The sequence below is a fragment of the Mastigoproctus giganteus genome, chromosome 3, assembly GCF_048544385.1.
Source record: "Mastigoproctus giganteus isolate SK-2022 chromosome 3, ASM4854438v1, whole genome shotgun sequence".
NCBI lineage: Eukaryota > Metazoa > Arthropoda > Arachnida > Uropygi > Thelyphonidae > Mastigoproctus > Mastigoproctus giganteus.
Window position 1 is genome coordinate 100,457,143 of NC_143577.1, and position 14,393 is coordinate 100,471,535.

At 38.5% G+C, this 14,393-nt stretch overlaps 1 protein-coding gene across 2 annotated transcripts in view; it reads left to right on the forward strand.

The window, feature by feature from the left end:
* Usp39 (ubiquitin specific protease 39) overlaps window positions 1-14,393 on the forward strand; it is a 324,799-nt gene that overhangs the window by 54,972 nt on the left and 255,434 nt on the right. The window contains exon 3 of one of the 2 annotated variants that reach the window (XM_090370604.1): window positions 2,790-2,884. The exons of the other annotated variant lie outside the window; for it this stretch is intronic. Within the exon in view, the coding sequence (XP_090226730.1) occupies window positions 2,790-2,884 (95 nt within the window). The remainder of the gene's footprint in view (window positions 1-2,789; window positions 2,885-14,393) is intronic. 2 annotated transcript variants of the gene reach the window in all.

A 14,393-nucleotide genomic window follows, 5' to 3' on the forward strand; every position in this document is an offset into this window, starting at 1 on the left:
ACCAGTAAATGCGTTCATCAAATTTGCCAATATCAGATCCGATTCTGCAAGAAAGGCAAATTATCTAGCTCAGCAACATATAATTAGTGACTTCAAATGCAGTAGTGACTGGCTTCAAAGATTTAAAAACAGGAATAACTTGGTTTTTGCAGTGAGTCTGGATTAATTGACAAAGAAAAGGCTACAGACTGGTTGTGTTGTGTATGGTCCATTCTTGAAAAAATATGAGGCTAAAGATATTTTTAATCTTGACAAGACAGATTTATTTTATAATTTGCTACCAAACAAAACATTTGCTGTTCCAGGAGAGTCTTGTCATGGTGGAAAATTAAGTAAACAAAGACTCACTGTTCTGTTATGCTGCAATTCAGATGGCAGTACAAAACTACTCCCACTTGTGATTGGTAAGTTTTCAAAGCCAAGATGTTTTAAAGAAGTTAACCAACTTCCCTAAATGCTTGACTTATGTGCAAAATTTTTCAATCTTGGTTATCAAAAGTGGATAGAAGAATGGCTTCAGAAAAAAGGAACATTTTGATGAGATCGTTGTACAGCATATTCTGTTGAGATACTTAAGTTTAAAAATATATGGCTGTTGTTTTTCCCTCCCATTGCCACCAGTTTTATGCAGCCACTAGGGCAAGTCATTATTTATAACCCCAAGAGAGCATAAAGAGTAAACTGGAATGCTTTGGTTGCTATCCGTAATCTTGTTATTGCTCAGGACAGTATTGCATCAAGTGTAATAATCACCTGCTTCAGAAAGAATGGCTTTGGAGAGAATATCATTGAAAAACATGGTCCAGCAGATGCATATGATAGCAACCTGGAGGAATTTGAAGGAGCATATGGATTTTGTTGGAGAATTTGAAGAGTTTTATGAAGGTGGATGATGAAGTTGTACCACAGCAACACCAGAAGAGCTGCCGCGCACCAAGCCAAACAATGATGTTTTTGTTACCAGCGAAAGTGAAGAAGCACGCACAGACCGCCATCTAAAAAAAGAAGCCCAAAATGCATTGAACGTAATATAATAGGGAATGTGTTGGCCTGCAGTATCATTGATAATGTTGATATTGCATTTGATAATGTCTGTGCTGTAGTTAAAAATGCATATAGGAGAAAAACTGTGCAGACAACATTGGATTATTTCTTTAAATTAGATTAATTATTAAAAAGTTAATGGTTTGTATGTCTCATTTTATATTAAGATTGTAATTATTTTTACTGTGATACTAAAATATTTTATATATCGGAATATATACTGTACTATATTTTAATTTCCGTTAATTGCTTTTCTCTTAGTTTACCTTACAAATAAAATAAAATCTTTAAAAAATGTATTATTCCTATTGCTGTATTGTTAGACAAGGGTTTTTTTTTATTATATTTTATTTTTATGATTTTATTTTGTTAATTGAAATTACTTTTTTCTTTCTTTTTTTTTTTTTCATTTATTTTTGATATTATTATTATTCTTAGATATATAGCATGTACCCAAAAAAAAAAAAAAAAAAGAAAAAAGGAAAAAAAAAAAAATGTTGACACTTTTGGGGGACTTTGTATTAACGAGGTTCAACTGTAGTTATTTTGTTGGGATGGGAGGATCTGTCAGACTGGGCACCACTGCTGCCAGGTTGAACATATTGTAATATATATTTAAATAATTATTTAAACAATATATGGTTCATGTTAACAAAAGGATTCATGTGCTTCACATTTACCTGGTCACATCTTTTATCACTTTAATACGGGGTGCCCTGTTACTATTTTAATTTCAGGTGCTGATTCCTGAGAACATTCTGAGTGAAAAATGTTATATTGACATTCTTGGTGGTTACTGAGCTATGGGTGGGTATTTGAAATATAGTGTGACTTGAAGTACTTTAGCATTGGAAAATATTTTTTTTTATTAGGGAAAAGATTACATCACGCTGAATAGGTTGGTAAATGATAATGTTCTACATAGTTTAACGAATAGTTCTTGTTCAAAATTTCTGCCATAAGTAGGAAATGTTCTTTAAGAGGGCTGGCAGTTCGTTTTGCAAAAATCTCATGTAAATGTCACCTATCAAATGTTGGAAGATGTGTATGGTTCAAGTAGACGGTTGCCAGCAATACCACATTTACAGAAAAACAAATTTGTATGTTACTCTCCAATGCACCAGGCAGATTCTTACGAACCCTTAAATGGGAATTTCTGGTGTTATTGATTCTCTTGTGAGTAATGTGCCTCTTTGGTGAACAGAATGTAGTAATGCAAACCGGGATTGGTAGCTAATTATAAACAGAATTTTAGCCACTTACCTGTGTCTCCAGTTTCAAGATGTTGAATTTGCTGGGTATGGTATGGGTACAGCCCTCTGTCATTATCATCATTTCCCTTTGTATAAATTGGTGATGATATTCCTTAGTCACATCATGGCATTACCATTGCAAAACCCATACACAAAATGCATGTCTGCATATTCTTCTTTGGAAAACCCAAACAGAATTTTCACATTTTCTTCTATTTTGACATCAGAACAACATTTCTGCACTGTTTGCTAACACATATGCTGCTAATGCATCACTGGCTTGCAAAAATGTGTATTCCTTGTTGTGGGCATTAGTATAATGCTATACTTCAAATAACCTTTCTGAATCAGACCATATTGATATAATATTTTTTCTCAGAATGACATCAAGAATGCTGAATGCCTCCTGAAGTTATTGGAATAAAATTGTGGGACACCCTCTATATATTTATAGTTTGAGAACAAATTTCAAAAGTTATTTCCTTCTTTCAGGAATGTCCTAGATTTTGATTTTGAAAAGCTGTGCTCAGTATCATTGTCACGTATAAATGTTTATGCTTGTCTTGTTTGTGGCAAGTATTTCCAAGGTATGTATTAATTTTGGTGTTATGTCATCCTTTTGTTTAATATAATATTTCCCACTTGGTGCATTTGGTAAAAACATATTTATGTAACCCTTTTTGGAGTGAGTGTCCCAAGCAATGAGTTTTCTGCTAGTGGCCAGTTCTGTGGGGTGAAGTGTCATGACGAAATTTTGAAAATTCATAAAAAAAAAATAGAATTTGTACGTAAATGCATTGAATATTAATTTTGACATGGTTTCTAATATTAGATGGAAATAATTTAAAAAATCAACAGAATTTTTAAAAAACACAAAATAATCATAAAAAACATAAACATTTAAAAAAAAATTCATATTTACATTTTTTTTTTTGGATGTAATGCTGTCTTCTACATCTATTTATGTTCACCTGATTCAATTTCATCACCTTCTTACAATTGCCAAAATGCTCTGGAACCCAGAGCATTTTGGTTTTTGTAAGCAAAAACTAGACAATGGTGACAGACCCAATCTTTTCCAATTTTAAAATCTCTCATGCTGCCATATATTATCAACTGTGCCTACAATTACATAGAAACATGGATAAGAGATCACAGTACCTACTGAAAACTTAAAATTCAATGGACCAAATGACTTTGGAAAACAAATATCTGTTAATTATGTGTGTTCAGGGCGGCCTTATATATACAATGTCCAAACATTAATATCGGGTACCCCCCCTCTCCTGCATTGATAGTTGGTCCTGTCTTACACAAGCACCACATGTCAGACACAACTCTAGGCCTTCAAGGTGAAAGTAATACAATTGTGAATGCAAAAGGCTGTGCTGATTGAGCTAGGACTTCCAGTATGAAATGATAATAGGGGTGCCATTTTGCATTAGCAGAAGAAAGCAACATTATACACTTCAGCCAAAATAAAAAAAAAAAAAAACACACCGCCTCCCACTTCACGTGTTCCTGTGCATTCCCTCCAATACTTTGTCTAGTTCTTCCTTGAATTTATTTTAGCTGTCAACTTCCACAACAACAGATCGAAGTTTGTTCCAGCAATCATTCACCTGCTGGCTAAAGGCAAACTGATGCACATCTATTCTACAATTGTTTTCCTCAATTTTAATTTATGTCCCCTCAGGTGATTAATCTGGGCAAGAGGAATAATCCCACCAGCATTGAACTTCCTCAAACCATTCAAGGCCTTATACACCTCAGTCAGATCATTTTGAATGTGCCTTGTCTGCAGATGCTGCAATTTGCAGAAGTGAAGCCTTTCTTTGTAAGAGCACCCCTTTGTTCCCCTCACCAATCCTGTCACCCTTCTTTGAAGGAGCTGCTGTTCCAGCAGCTCCATGTCCTTCCTAAAATGAGGCATCCAGACCTGTATGCAGTATTCAAGATGTGGCCTGACCATTGGCTTATACAATGGGATAATCACCTCTTTATCCCTGCTAGCAAAATTTATATCATAACCCCATGAACTGTCCTGGCAACCTGTCTCATTGCTCAGAGAATTTCATATCTAACTGCAGAGTAACCCCACAGGTGTTTCTCATTTTCCATTACCTTGAGTGTAGTGCTACACATTTAGTACATTACTCTGATGTTACTGTTACCCATACACAGTTTGGATTTATGAATATTAAACTTAAATTGCTATTTTGTCAGCCCATCTGTTTAACTTTTGAACCTTTGCATCTGCAAACTTGGACATTAAGCCTGATATGCCTTTATCAATATCATTGATAAATATAGAAAATAATAATGAGCCCAACACTGAACCCTGGGGACTCCACTTTAGTCCATGAAAAACATGTCCATTGATTCTCCCACTCAACCATTCCTTTATCCATAGCAGCAACTTGCCGTTAATGCCACACTGCTCCAATTTGTACAGCAGATTTCCATGAGCAAAAGATCAAAAGTTTTTCTGAAATCCAACTATATGATGTCAAAATTATTTTCTCTGAACAGAAGTTAAACTAACAGGTCTGTAATTAACCGTGTCACCCTTTGATCCCCTTTGTTAATTGGGAGTACTTTCACACATCTCCAGTACCCTGAGACCTCCCCCCCCTTGGATTCATGGGAGGTCTCAGTACCCTGAGACCTCCCCTGAATCCAAGGATGCTTACATTTTTTTTTTTTTTTTGTTAGTTGTTGGTGCATTGGCTTCTGTGGCCCTAATGCACCTCCCAAGGTTTTTGCACTACTCTGATCCAAGCCCGAGGCGGGATTCAAACCCGCGATCTTTGGGTTGCCAGGCAGGCACTTTACCCACCCGGCTAGCCCGGTCGGCGATGCTTACATAATTATGACTAATGGTTTGCTTATTTCCTTCGCTGCCTACCTTAATTGGATAGATCCCATCTACCCCAGGTGCCTTTCTTATGTTTAACTTCAACTATTTCTCTTTCATTTTCCTCTGAATTATTACAAAATCATATAGTTCGCTGTTAAGAGTTTGATAAATTTCTGGCATCCCCATCCCTAAAGAATTCCTCATGCATTAATGTAGATGCAAAATGCTTATTCAGTTTGTCAGCAACCTGAGCAGGGTCATCAGCAGTTAAACCATTGATATCAAGTGGATCAGTTTGATTCATTCCTTTCTATTGTTTGCATTAGTAATCAATTCCTTGAATGCTTCCCATTTAGAATTTGCTATTGGTAACATCATCAGTTGGTCCCACTGTTAGTGCCATCCCGTGGGTAAGAGCCTTTGTCCAAAGTTATATTTCAGCGCCCCTATAAAAGAGAATTTGCAAATTAAAATGAATTTAATTTAAAGAATTTTTTTTTTTTTATTTATTTAGTTTACAGGGTGGCTCAAAAATATTGATACAAACGTTTAGGGGAGGTAGGTTCCTATGCGATTCACATCTAAAGGAATGCGAATCGCATAGGAACCCATAACTGGAAACGTCACGGGAAAGTAGTAGCAGAGGCACAAGAAACAGAAATGACACAAGACAGTAATTAGTGGCAAACATTTATTTGACATAATATTAACAATGGAGTATGAGATGGATGCATTTCATGATGTTACAACAGATGCTCGAAGGTTCCACCATGAGACGTGATGTATGTGTGACACCGATGCAGCATGGATTGGCGGACACGGTCGAACACACCTGTAGTTTCTTTGACAGTAGCAGCAGTGCAGACGAGTCTCGCCACCAGATTCATTTCCGTCTCCACAGGTGATTCATACATGATAGATTTGAGGGCTCCCCACAGAAAGAAATCAAGGCTCGATAAATTAGGGCCATGTAACGGGTCCACCATGGCCAATCCATCAACGCCCAAAATGCCTGTTCAAATGGTCACGAACACACCTTCCATAATGGGCAGGCACCCCGTCATGTTGAAACCAAATATTGCATCTCACATTTGCTGGAACATCGTCAAGTAACCCTGGTAGAACTTGTTCAAGAAAGATCTGGTATATAGCGGAGTTCATGCGGGATGGTAACAAGTATGGGCCGACTAAGCAGTCACCGACCATACCTGCCCACACATTTATTGCGAAGCAGTGTTGTGCCGCATGGGGGTGCACACGGTGTGGTTGTCGCGAGCCCACACATGAGCATTTTGCTGATTGAATAAGCCTTCCCGAGTGAAATAAGCCTCATCCGTGACCAAAACATAGGCTGGAAAATTCAAGTCTTGAACACTTTCTTGGAGAAACCACCGCACAAAAGCCACACGTGCAGGATGATCTTGGAGGAGCAGTAACTGAACATTTGGAGATGAAAGGGGTGTAAAGAATCGTCATTCCAGACACACTGTACACTGCAACGAGACACTTCTAAGGCAGAAGCAGTGGCACGTATGCTGGTAGTAGGATTATTTTGGATGGCATTCAGTGCACTTTCTCCCACGGGGGGGAGTTCATGTCGAACATGGTCTGCCCGCACTATTCTTCTTACCTCTAAATGACCCAGAATCGCACAAATTTTGATGCACATGCGCAAACAAACGGTGGTCCGGTACATGTCTGTCTGAGAAGCATTCTCCATAAATTAGTTGAGCAGCTTGTCCATTGCCCTCTGCTAATCCATATACTAGGTGCATGTCTGCCAGCTCACAGTTCGTATATCGATGCATGCTCTTCGTGCGGTGACTACTGCTTGAATGAGTAAACCACAAATTTTCCCTCTCGCGAACTAATGGACAGCGCCGTGTACCGACTTACAGTGACGGTTATGGGTTCCTATGCGATTCACATTCCTTTAGATGTTACCTACCTCCCCTAAATGTTTGTACCAATATTTTTGAGACACCCTGTATAAATACAAGGTATGTGTACATAAAAATAGAGCATCTCAAAAAAAAAAATCACAACACAATTATACATTTTGGACTTTGGTATATATGCTGTGTCATTTATTACATATTTATCCTCCTAGCTTTAGCCACCACAAAATTCTTAATTAGATCTTTTATATCTAAAGTATCCATAATATTATTTTCTATTGATATTATTGATCAATCGGTAAGACGTTCTTCGGACATTGTTGATCGCAAATAAATTTTTTATTAATTTTAGCTTTGAAAAACTCCTTTCCCCAGGGGCTACGGCTGCAGGTAACGTTAAATCAATAAGCAAAACAATGGCATTATTTGGAAACGTATCAGTTATATTTTCATATATATAATTTAAAACATTGTGAGGAGACATCTTTTTTTATAAAACATTGCAGTCTTTAATTCCTCAAACAAAGTCATACCGTCAATATCCTGATTGTCTGAATTTTTAATGTTGCTCAGTTTTGTGTGTATATCTTTGCAGTGTTTCAATAAATCTTCATCACTCCATTCTTTTAATTTGCTTATGTTGTGGATAAGTTTAAAGTCTTCATTGTGCTATTTCAACTGTACAGATCTTCCTGTAATTGATGATATTGTATTTGTCTAAACCGGCGAAAAAAAATTGGATTTTAAAATTTTGTTTAGTTTCATTTATTGACTCATCTGATGCTTCATATCCAAATATTCTATTTTTTGTTATCTTTCGAATTTCTGGAAAAATAGGATGTTGAAATCTTTTGCCACTTCCTTTGCAGAAGTAATAATGTTTTCAAAATTTTGATCGGTCCTGTGATTCTTCAAATCCTTTTTGAGAAGATGAAAGAAGATATTTGTTGACACTGGGCTTGAACTTCTGTAGACTGTAATTTTCAGGAAATACGTATGAAGGAAGGTTGTTCCAGAAAATGGCAGTTGAATGAATAAACGAGGAAGATGAAAAGTCGGTTCTGTTAGTTTGAAGTTGGACAGTAAATGGATGTTGGCTGGTGGCTACATGTGTTCGGACTGTTTTGAAAGAGAGAGAGAGCGGGAATTATAGAAGCCAATTCAGAAGAACAGCACCCATGGAAGTATCTGTAGAAGAGGCATGCAGCAGAAACAGTACATCTATGAGACAGCAAGTGGAGAGACTCTGTTAGAGATGAATCATTAATTAACCTAACTGCCCTGTTCTGAATGGAATCAAGAAGCCTGAGAGAGGTTTTGGGGGCACCACCACAGATGTGGGAACAATATTCCACGGTAGGGTGGATTTGCGATTTATACAGAGTGAGCAACTGTTTGGAAGAAAACTAATGCCGAGAGCGAAAGAGAACCAAGTTTTTTACATGCAGAGGAAGCAATATTTGTAATGTGCTTGTGCCAAGAGAGAGAGATTAGAAGTCAGAGTAATTCCCAAAAGAGATATATCATTTTGCCTACAAATTGGAGTGTCACCAAATAGGAGCAGAAGAATTCTTTTTGCGAGATATAAGACAAGACTGAGTTTTAGAAAGGTTGAAATCAACTAAGTTGTCTTTGCTCCACTGGAGAATTACCTGAAGTTGGTATTTAAGGAATTGGTAGCAGATTTTCGAGAAGTCGAAGCTGATTGAGCAGGACAAGGTTTCTCAAAATGGAAAGTAGAATGCAATGTGCTATCATCGGAAAACCTATGGATAGGATTTCTACTCAATGGAAGAAGGTCATTAATATACAAGAGAAGAGTGGGGTAAAGAACTGAACCTTAGGGGGCACTGGCATTAGTGGAGAAGTTAGTAGACAGAGAGCCATCACCCTCAGTGAGCGATCAGAGAGAAAACTGGATAACCAATTAGAAAAAAACAGTTGGAAAACCATAAGATGGAAGCTTGTTTAGAAGACCTTTATGCCAAACACGATCGAAAGCCTTTGAGATGTCAAGAGTTGGGTTTCACCGAACCTTTCCATTGAATTAGTCCATAAATGGGTAACATAAGCCAGAATATCATCAGTGGATCGACACTGGCAGTCCACTGATGAATTAGTTGGGAGAATGGTAGAGACAACAGATGAATATGAAGTAGACAGATTTTAAGCCAGAGAAGATCAAAGACAGGAGATTCCAAATTGCCAAGGAATATCAGAGCAGACATATGCACAAGTACCACCTTTGAGGTGAAAGGAATCATACAGCGAATAATTTGGGCATCTGTGATGAGCAGTAGTTGAATCAACTGATAACTTAGATTCTGTCAGAAAAAGTACATGGGGTTTGGCAGACTGCAAGTGGAAATGGACATCGTTGAGATTAGAATTAAGACCACGTATATTTGTGAAATGAATTAGGAAGTGCTTAGGAGGTTTAGATCTTTTCGCAGATAAGCTTGCTCTATTAGTTTGACAATTCATGGTGTATTCAATAGTAATAAAAAGTGGGCGGGACATGCTGTATGAAGTAATGAAATTTTTGGATATGGCATACACATGGTAAGAATATACCCGATCCTCGACAATGCTCCCCGCATACACACTACTCGGGACTCCCTCCAGTCACTATCTGGCAGAGTAGAGGTAGCAAGATTATACACTAGCTGATCCAGAAGCCTCCTAGAGAGTTTCCAATAGGTTCGGTGCGGTGTACTAACTAGCGGCCGGCCTGCGAACACCGTTTTAGAACTGTACCCTCGAAATGTAAGGAATATTGGATCCCGCCCCGATGTTCATCATAACCTCAAAATTCATCACTCATACTGCATGATGGAAGAAATGGGGAAGGGTTGACCGGAACTTTGCTCTAGAGACTAAACATGGGTTCCACCACTTAAAGTCTCCAATAAGCAAAGTGATGGTATTGCACTGGTTGATGAGAGTCATCTACCACCTAGTACTGCCTGGTAACATAGAGGAGTGGCATTCCTCCATGTGGTGTGAGTGCCACACCTCGACCCCTGCTTACGTTGGTTCATGCCTGGGTGGTCACCCACCATGTACTTTTCCGTGGAGGTTATACCCAGGATTACTAACAATTGTAATGAGATCTCCTTTGTAATGAGATCGATATTTTCTGTTTCCATTCTCATATATTTTCTTCAAAATCATAATGTATGGGTGTCTGTGCCTTCTTTCCAATGCCCAAAACTTTGCTTTATATGCTGTATGGAGTCAAATGCCTTTTCATAATGCACAAATGACAGGCATAATGGTGTTTTGTATTCATTTTCCATTTCTCCATTAGCTGCGATATTACGTAAGGTGATCCATAGTTGAGACTCCTGTCCTAAGCTGGGCGCTGCGGTAGCCAGGTGGGAAGGAGCAGCAGTGCGTAGCCCACGCTTCTTGATTAGACCGGGGTTCAAGCCAGTCACCACCAAATATGGAGGATGCGGAAGGTCAGGGAATGACCACCGCATATCCCGGAGCAATATGGCCTTAGTTGCTAATGCTCCTAAAAACGAAACAACAACAACAACAACAAAAACTACCTGTCCTAAGCCAGCTTGCTCTTTCGGTTGATTCTCATCAAGTATTTTTTCTAATCTGTTAGTAATGACCCTTGTGAACAACTTGTAGATGTTGACGATGACAACTTGTTGATGAATTTGAGGTTTTGCTCAAAACATCAAAGGCAGATATTGTTGGGATATCAGAGACATGGTGTCACACATATATAAGGAATGCAGAACTGGAATTTGGGGAGTACAACGTCTACAGAAAGGATAGACAGGATAGGAAGGGGAGGAGGGGTTATGCTATTAGTTAAAAAACACATAAAATCCAAGGAAGTGAAGCCAGTCGACATCGATGTACAGGGCAGTGTCGAGTCAGTTTGGTGTGACATAAGCATGGGTAAATCAAAATTGAGAGTAGGAGTGTGCTATACAGGGAAATAGAATGGGCCAGTAAATCAGAGAGTCTTATAATGGGGGATTTTAATTTCCCAGATATTGAATGGAATTTGTGGGTTGGTCACTCACACACTAGCAAGGCTTTTGTGGATTTATTGGATGATTGTTTTCTACACCAGCATGTTCGGGAGGCAACTAGAGGGAGTAATACTCTTGATCTGATTATCAGTAGTTATTCTTCATGCATTAAGAATTTGCAGATAAAGGAACCACTAGGTGTCAGTGATCACAGTGTGCTGAAGTGGGATTTACTCAAGGAGATAACTACCATCACAGGTAAAGGGAAGGGTTTTTGCTTTCGTGAAGGCGACTATCATGGGCTGAGACAGTATTTAAATTCTATACAGTGGGACCAACTGATGATGTTACCAACAGCAAATTCAAAATGGGAAGCATTCAAGGAATTAATCTTGGAAGCTACCAGGCTTTACATACCAACCAAGAAATATTGTTCAAGGTTCAGGCCTAAATGGTTGTCAGATGAACTAATGAGACATATGGCAGAGAAGAAAAATGCATGGGATACATACAAATTAATGGGTGACACGGAAGCCTATGATAGATATAAGTTGGTCTGTAACCAAGTCACAAAGGAAATTAGGCAGGCAAAGGCAGATTACGAGAAGTCCTTGGCAAGGATGCAAAGAAAAACAGAAAAGAGTTCTTCATCTATTTAAACTCAAGAAGGAAAGGGATGAATCAGATTGGTCCACTGGATGTTGATGGTTCAACGGTTGAGGATCCTGCTCAGGTGGCTAACAATCTAAACGAGTATTTTGCATCTACATTCACACATGAGGAGTTATTCAGGAAGGGGAATGTTGTAGGTGAAGTAAACATTGGCAGTGAGCTAGATGATTTTCTAATAACTGAGAGGAAAGTGGAGGAGAAATTGTTGAGGATAAACATAGAAAAAAGGCACCCGGGGTGGATGGGATCTATCCAGTTATATTAAAGGAGGCAGCAAAGGAAGTAAGCAAACCCCTGGCCATAATTATGAGAGCTTCTTTGGACTCAGGGGAGGTACCCATAGACTGGAGATGTGCAAATGCAACCCCAGTTCACACAGGAGGATCAAAGGCTGACACAAGTAATTATAGACCTGTTAGTTTAACTTCGGTTCCAGGAAAATTAATGGAGGCACTGGTTAAAGAAGCACTGCAGGATCATCTGGACAAGAATTCAGTTATAGCTCAGACACAGCATGGTTTTTTTAAGGGCAGGTCTTGTCTGACCAATTTGATTGGATACTATGATGTAGTCACAAAAGAACTGGATGCAGGGAATAACTTTGATATTATATATTTGGATCTTAGAAAGGCTTTTGATACTGTTGCGTATGGAAGACCGCTGCACAAATTGGAGCAGTGTGGCATTGGAGGCAAATTGCTGCTATGGATAAAGGGATGGTTGAGTGGCAGGAGACAGAGAGTGGTAATCAATGGACACTGCTCAACGTGGACTAATGTTATTAATGGAGTTCCTCAGGGTTCAGTGTTGGGTCCATTGTTGTTTTCTCTATTTATAAATGATATAGATGATGGTATATCGAGCTTAATGTCCAAGTTTGCAGGCGATACAAAGGTTGGCAGGGTTGTTAGGGACACTACTGACACTATGCTGCTGCAACAGGATCTGGAAAGGTTGAGCAGATGGGCTGAGAGGTTGCAAATGAAGTCTAACATTGACAAATGTAAAGTACTACATATGGGAAACAGTAACCCCAGATCAACGTATGAACTCTGTGGTACTACGCTGACAGTGGTAGAGAATGAAAAGGACCTGGGGGTAATTGTGCAGGCAGATATGAAGTTCTCTGAGCAGTGCAGACGAGCTGCAAGAGTAGCTCATGGTGTCTTGTCAATGATATACAGGAATTTTTCTAGCAGGGATAGGGATGTGATTATTCCCTTGTATAAGGCATTGGTCAGGCCAAACCTTGAGTACTGTATACAGGTCTGGAGGCCTCATTTCAAGAAGGATGTAGAGCTGCTGGAACGAGTACAGAGAAGGGCAACAAGATTATTGAATGGAACAAAGGGTTGCTCTTACGAAGAAAGGCTTAAGTTTTGCAAATTACAGTATGGAGACTAGGCATCGGTGAGGTGAGGTGATCTGATAGAGGTGTATTAGGCTTTGAATGGCTTGAGCATGCTCAATACCGATGGGATTCTTCCTCTTGCTCAGAATAATCACCTGAGAGGGCATAAATTCAAATTGAGGAAGGACTGATGTCGGATTGATGTGCGGAAATTTGCCTTTAGCCAGCGGGCATTTGGTTTGTGGAATAGACTTCCATCACTTGTTGTTGAAGTTGATAGCCTAAACAAATTTAAGGCTCAGCTGGACAGGTATTTCGAACGAACGGAGGGGTGAAATGGGAGTAGTGGTTGTGCTTTTTTTTTTTTTTTTGGCTGATGCTGAATAAGCTTGCTTTCTTGCATCATATGCCTCTACTAATGCTAATGTGGGACAATAGCTAATTGGTCTGTAATTTCCAATTTCTGATTTATCTCCTTTCTTATGCAGGAAAATTATGATTGCACTCTTTAGGTGTCACGCCTTTCCTAATGTATTTTATGTAGAGTCTTGCCAGTTTCTTTGTCACGTCTCTCCCTCTTAATTTTAAGAACTCCACAGTAACTTCATCTTCACCTGGGGCTTTTTTGATTCTTCATTTTCTTCAATACACGTTCTACTTCATCAGGAAGAATATTGGGTATGTCATATGTGTTGCTAATTTGTGATCCATCTTCCTCACTGCTGGTATCATTCACTTGCTTCTTATATAATATTTATAGTGGGCTTCTGCTATTTGAATTATACCTTCTCTGCTATTTATAAGTGCACCTTCACTATTATTCAGATTCGGTATCATTTGTCTTTCTGTATTACTGCTCATGACTGCTGCTTTAAGTCCCTTTCCCTTAAAGCTTTTCTTGTATTAAATCTTATGTCCGCTCTGAGTATCTTTCTAATGGCTATGCATAACTCAGTATACTCATTTTTGTCCTTGTCAATGTTTATCTTGCTCTTCATTTGTAGTCTTCAGTTCATCATGACAAATGTTTCTTCTTGACTAATTTTTTTATCCTTTGAATTTCTTTTTACCTATAGGTTTCTTGGGCTTTATCACTTTCAGAAAATTATTGTATTCCTTGTCAACATCTTAGTCCTGAAAGGTCCGCAGAAGCTCAGACTTGTTCTTAAGTTTCAGTACGTACTGCTTTTTTCTCCTCTTCTGTTATCTCGAAGACCTTTGTATTATTTACTCATCAGTTTTTTTCTTTTCTTACACCTAAATCAAGTGTGCATCTTATCATTCTGTGATCACTTTCAATATTTACCTTGTTCAGGA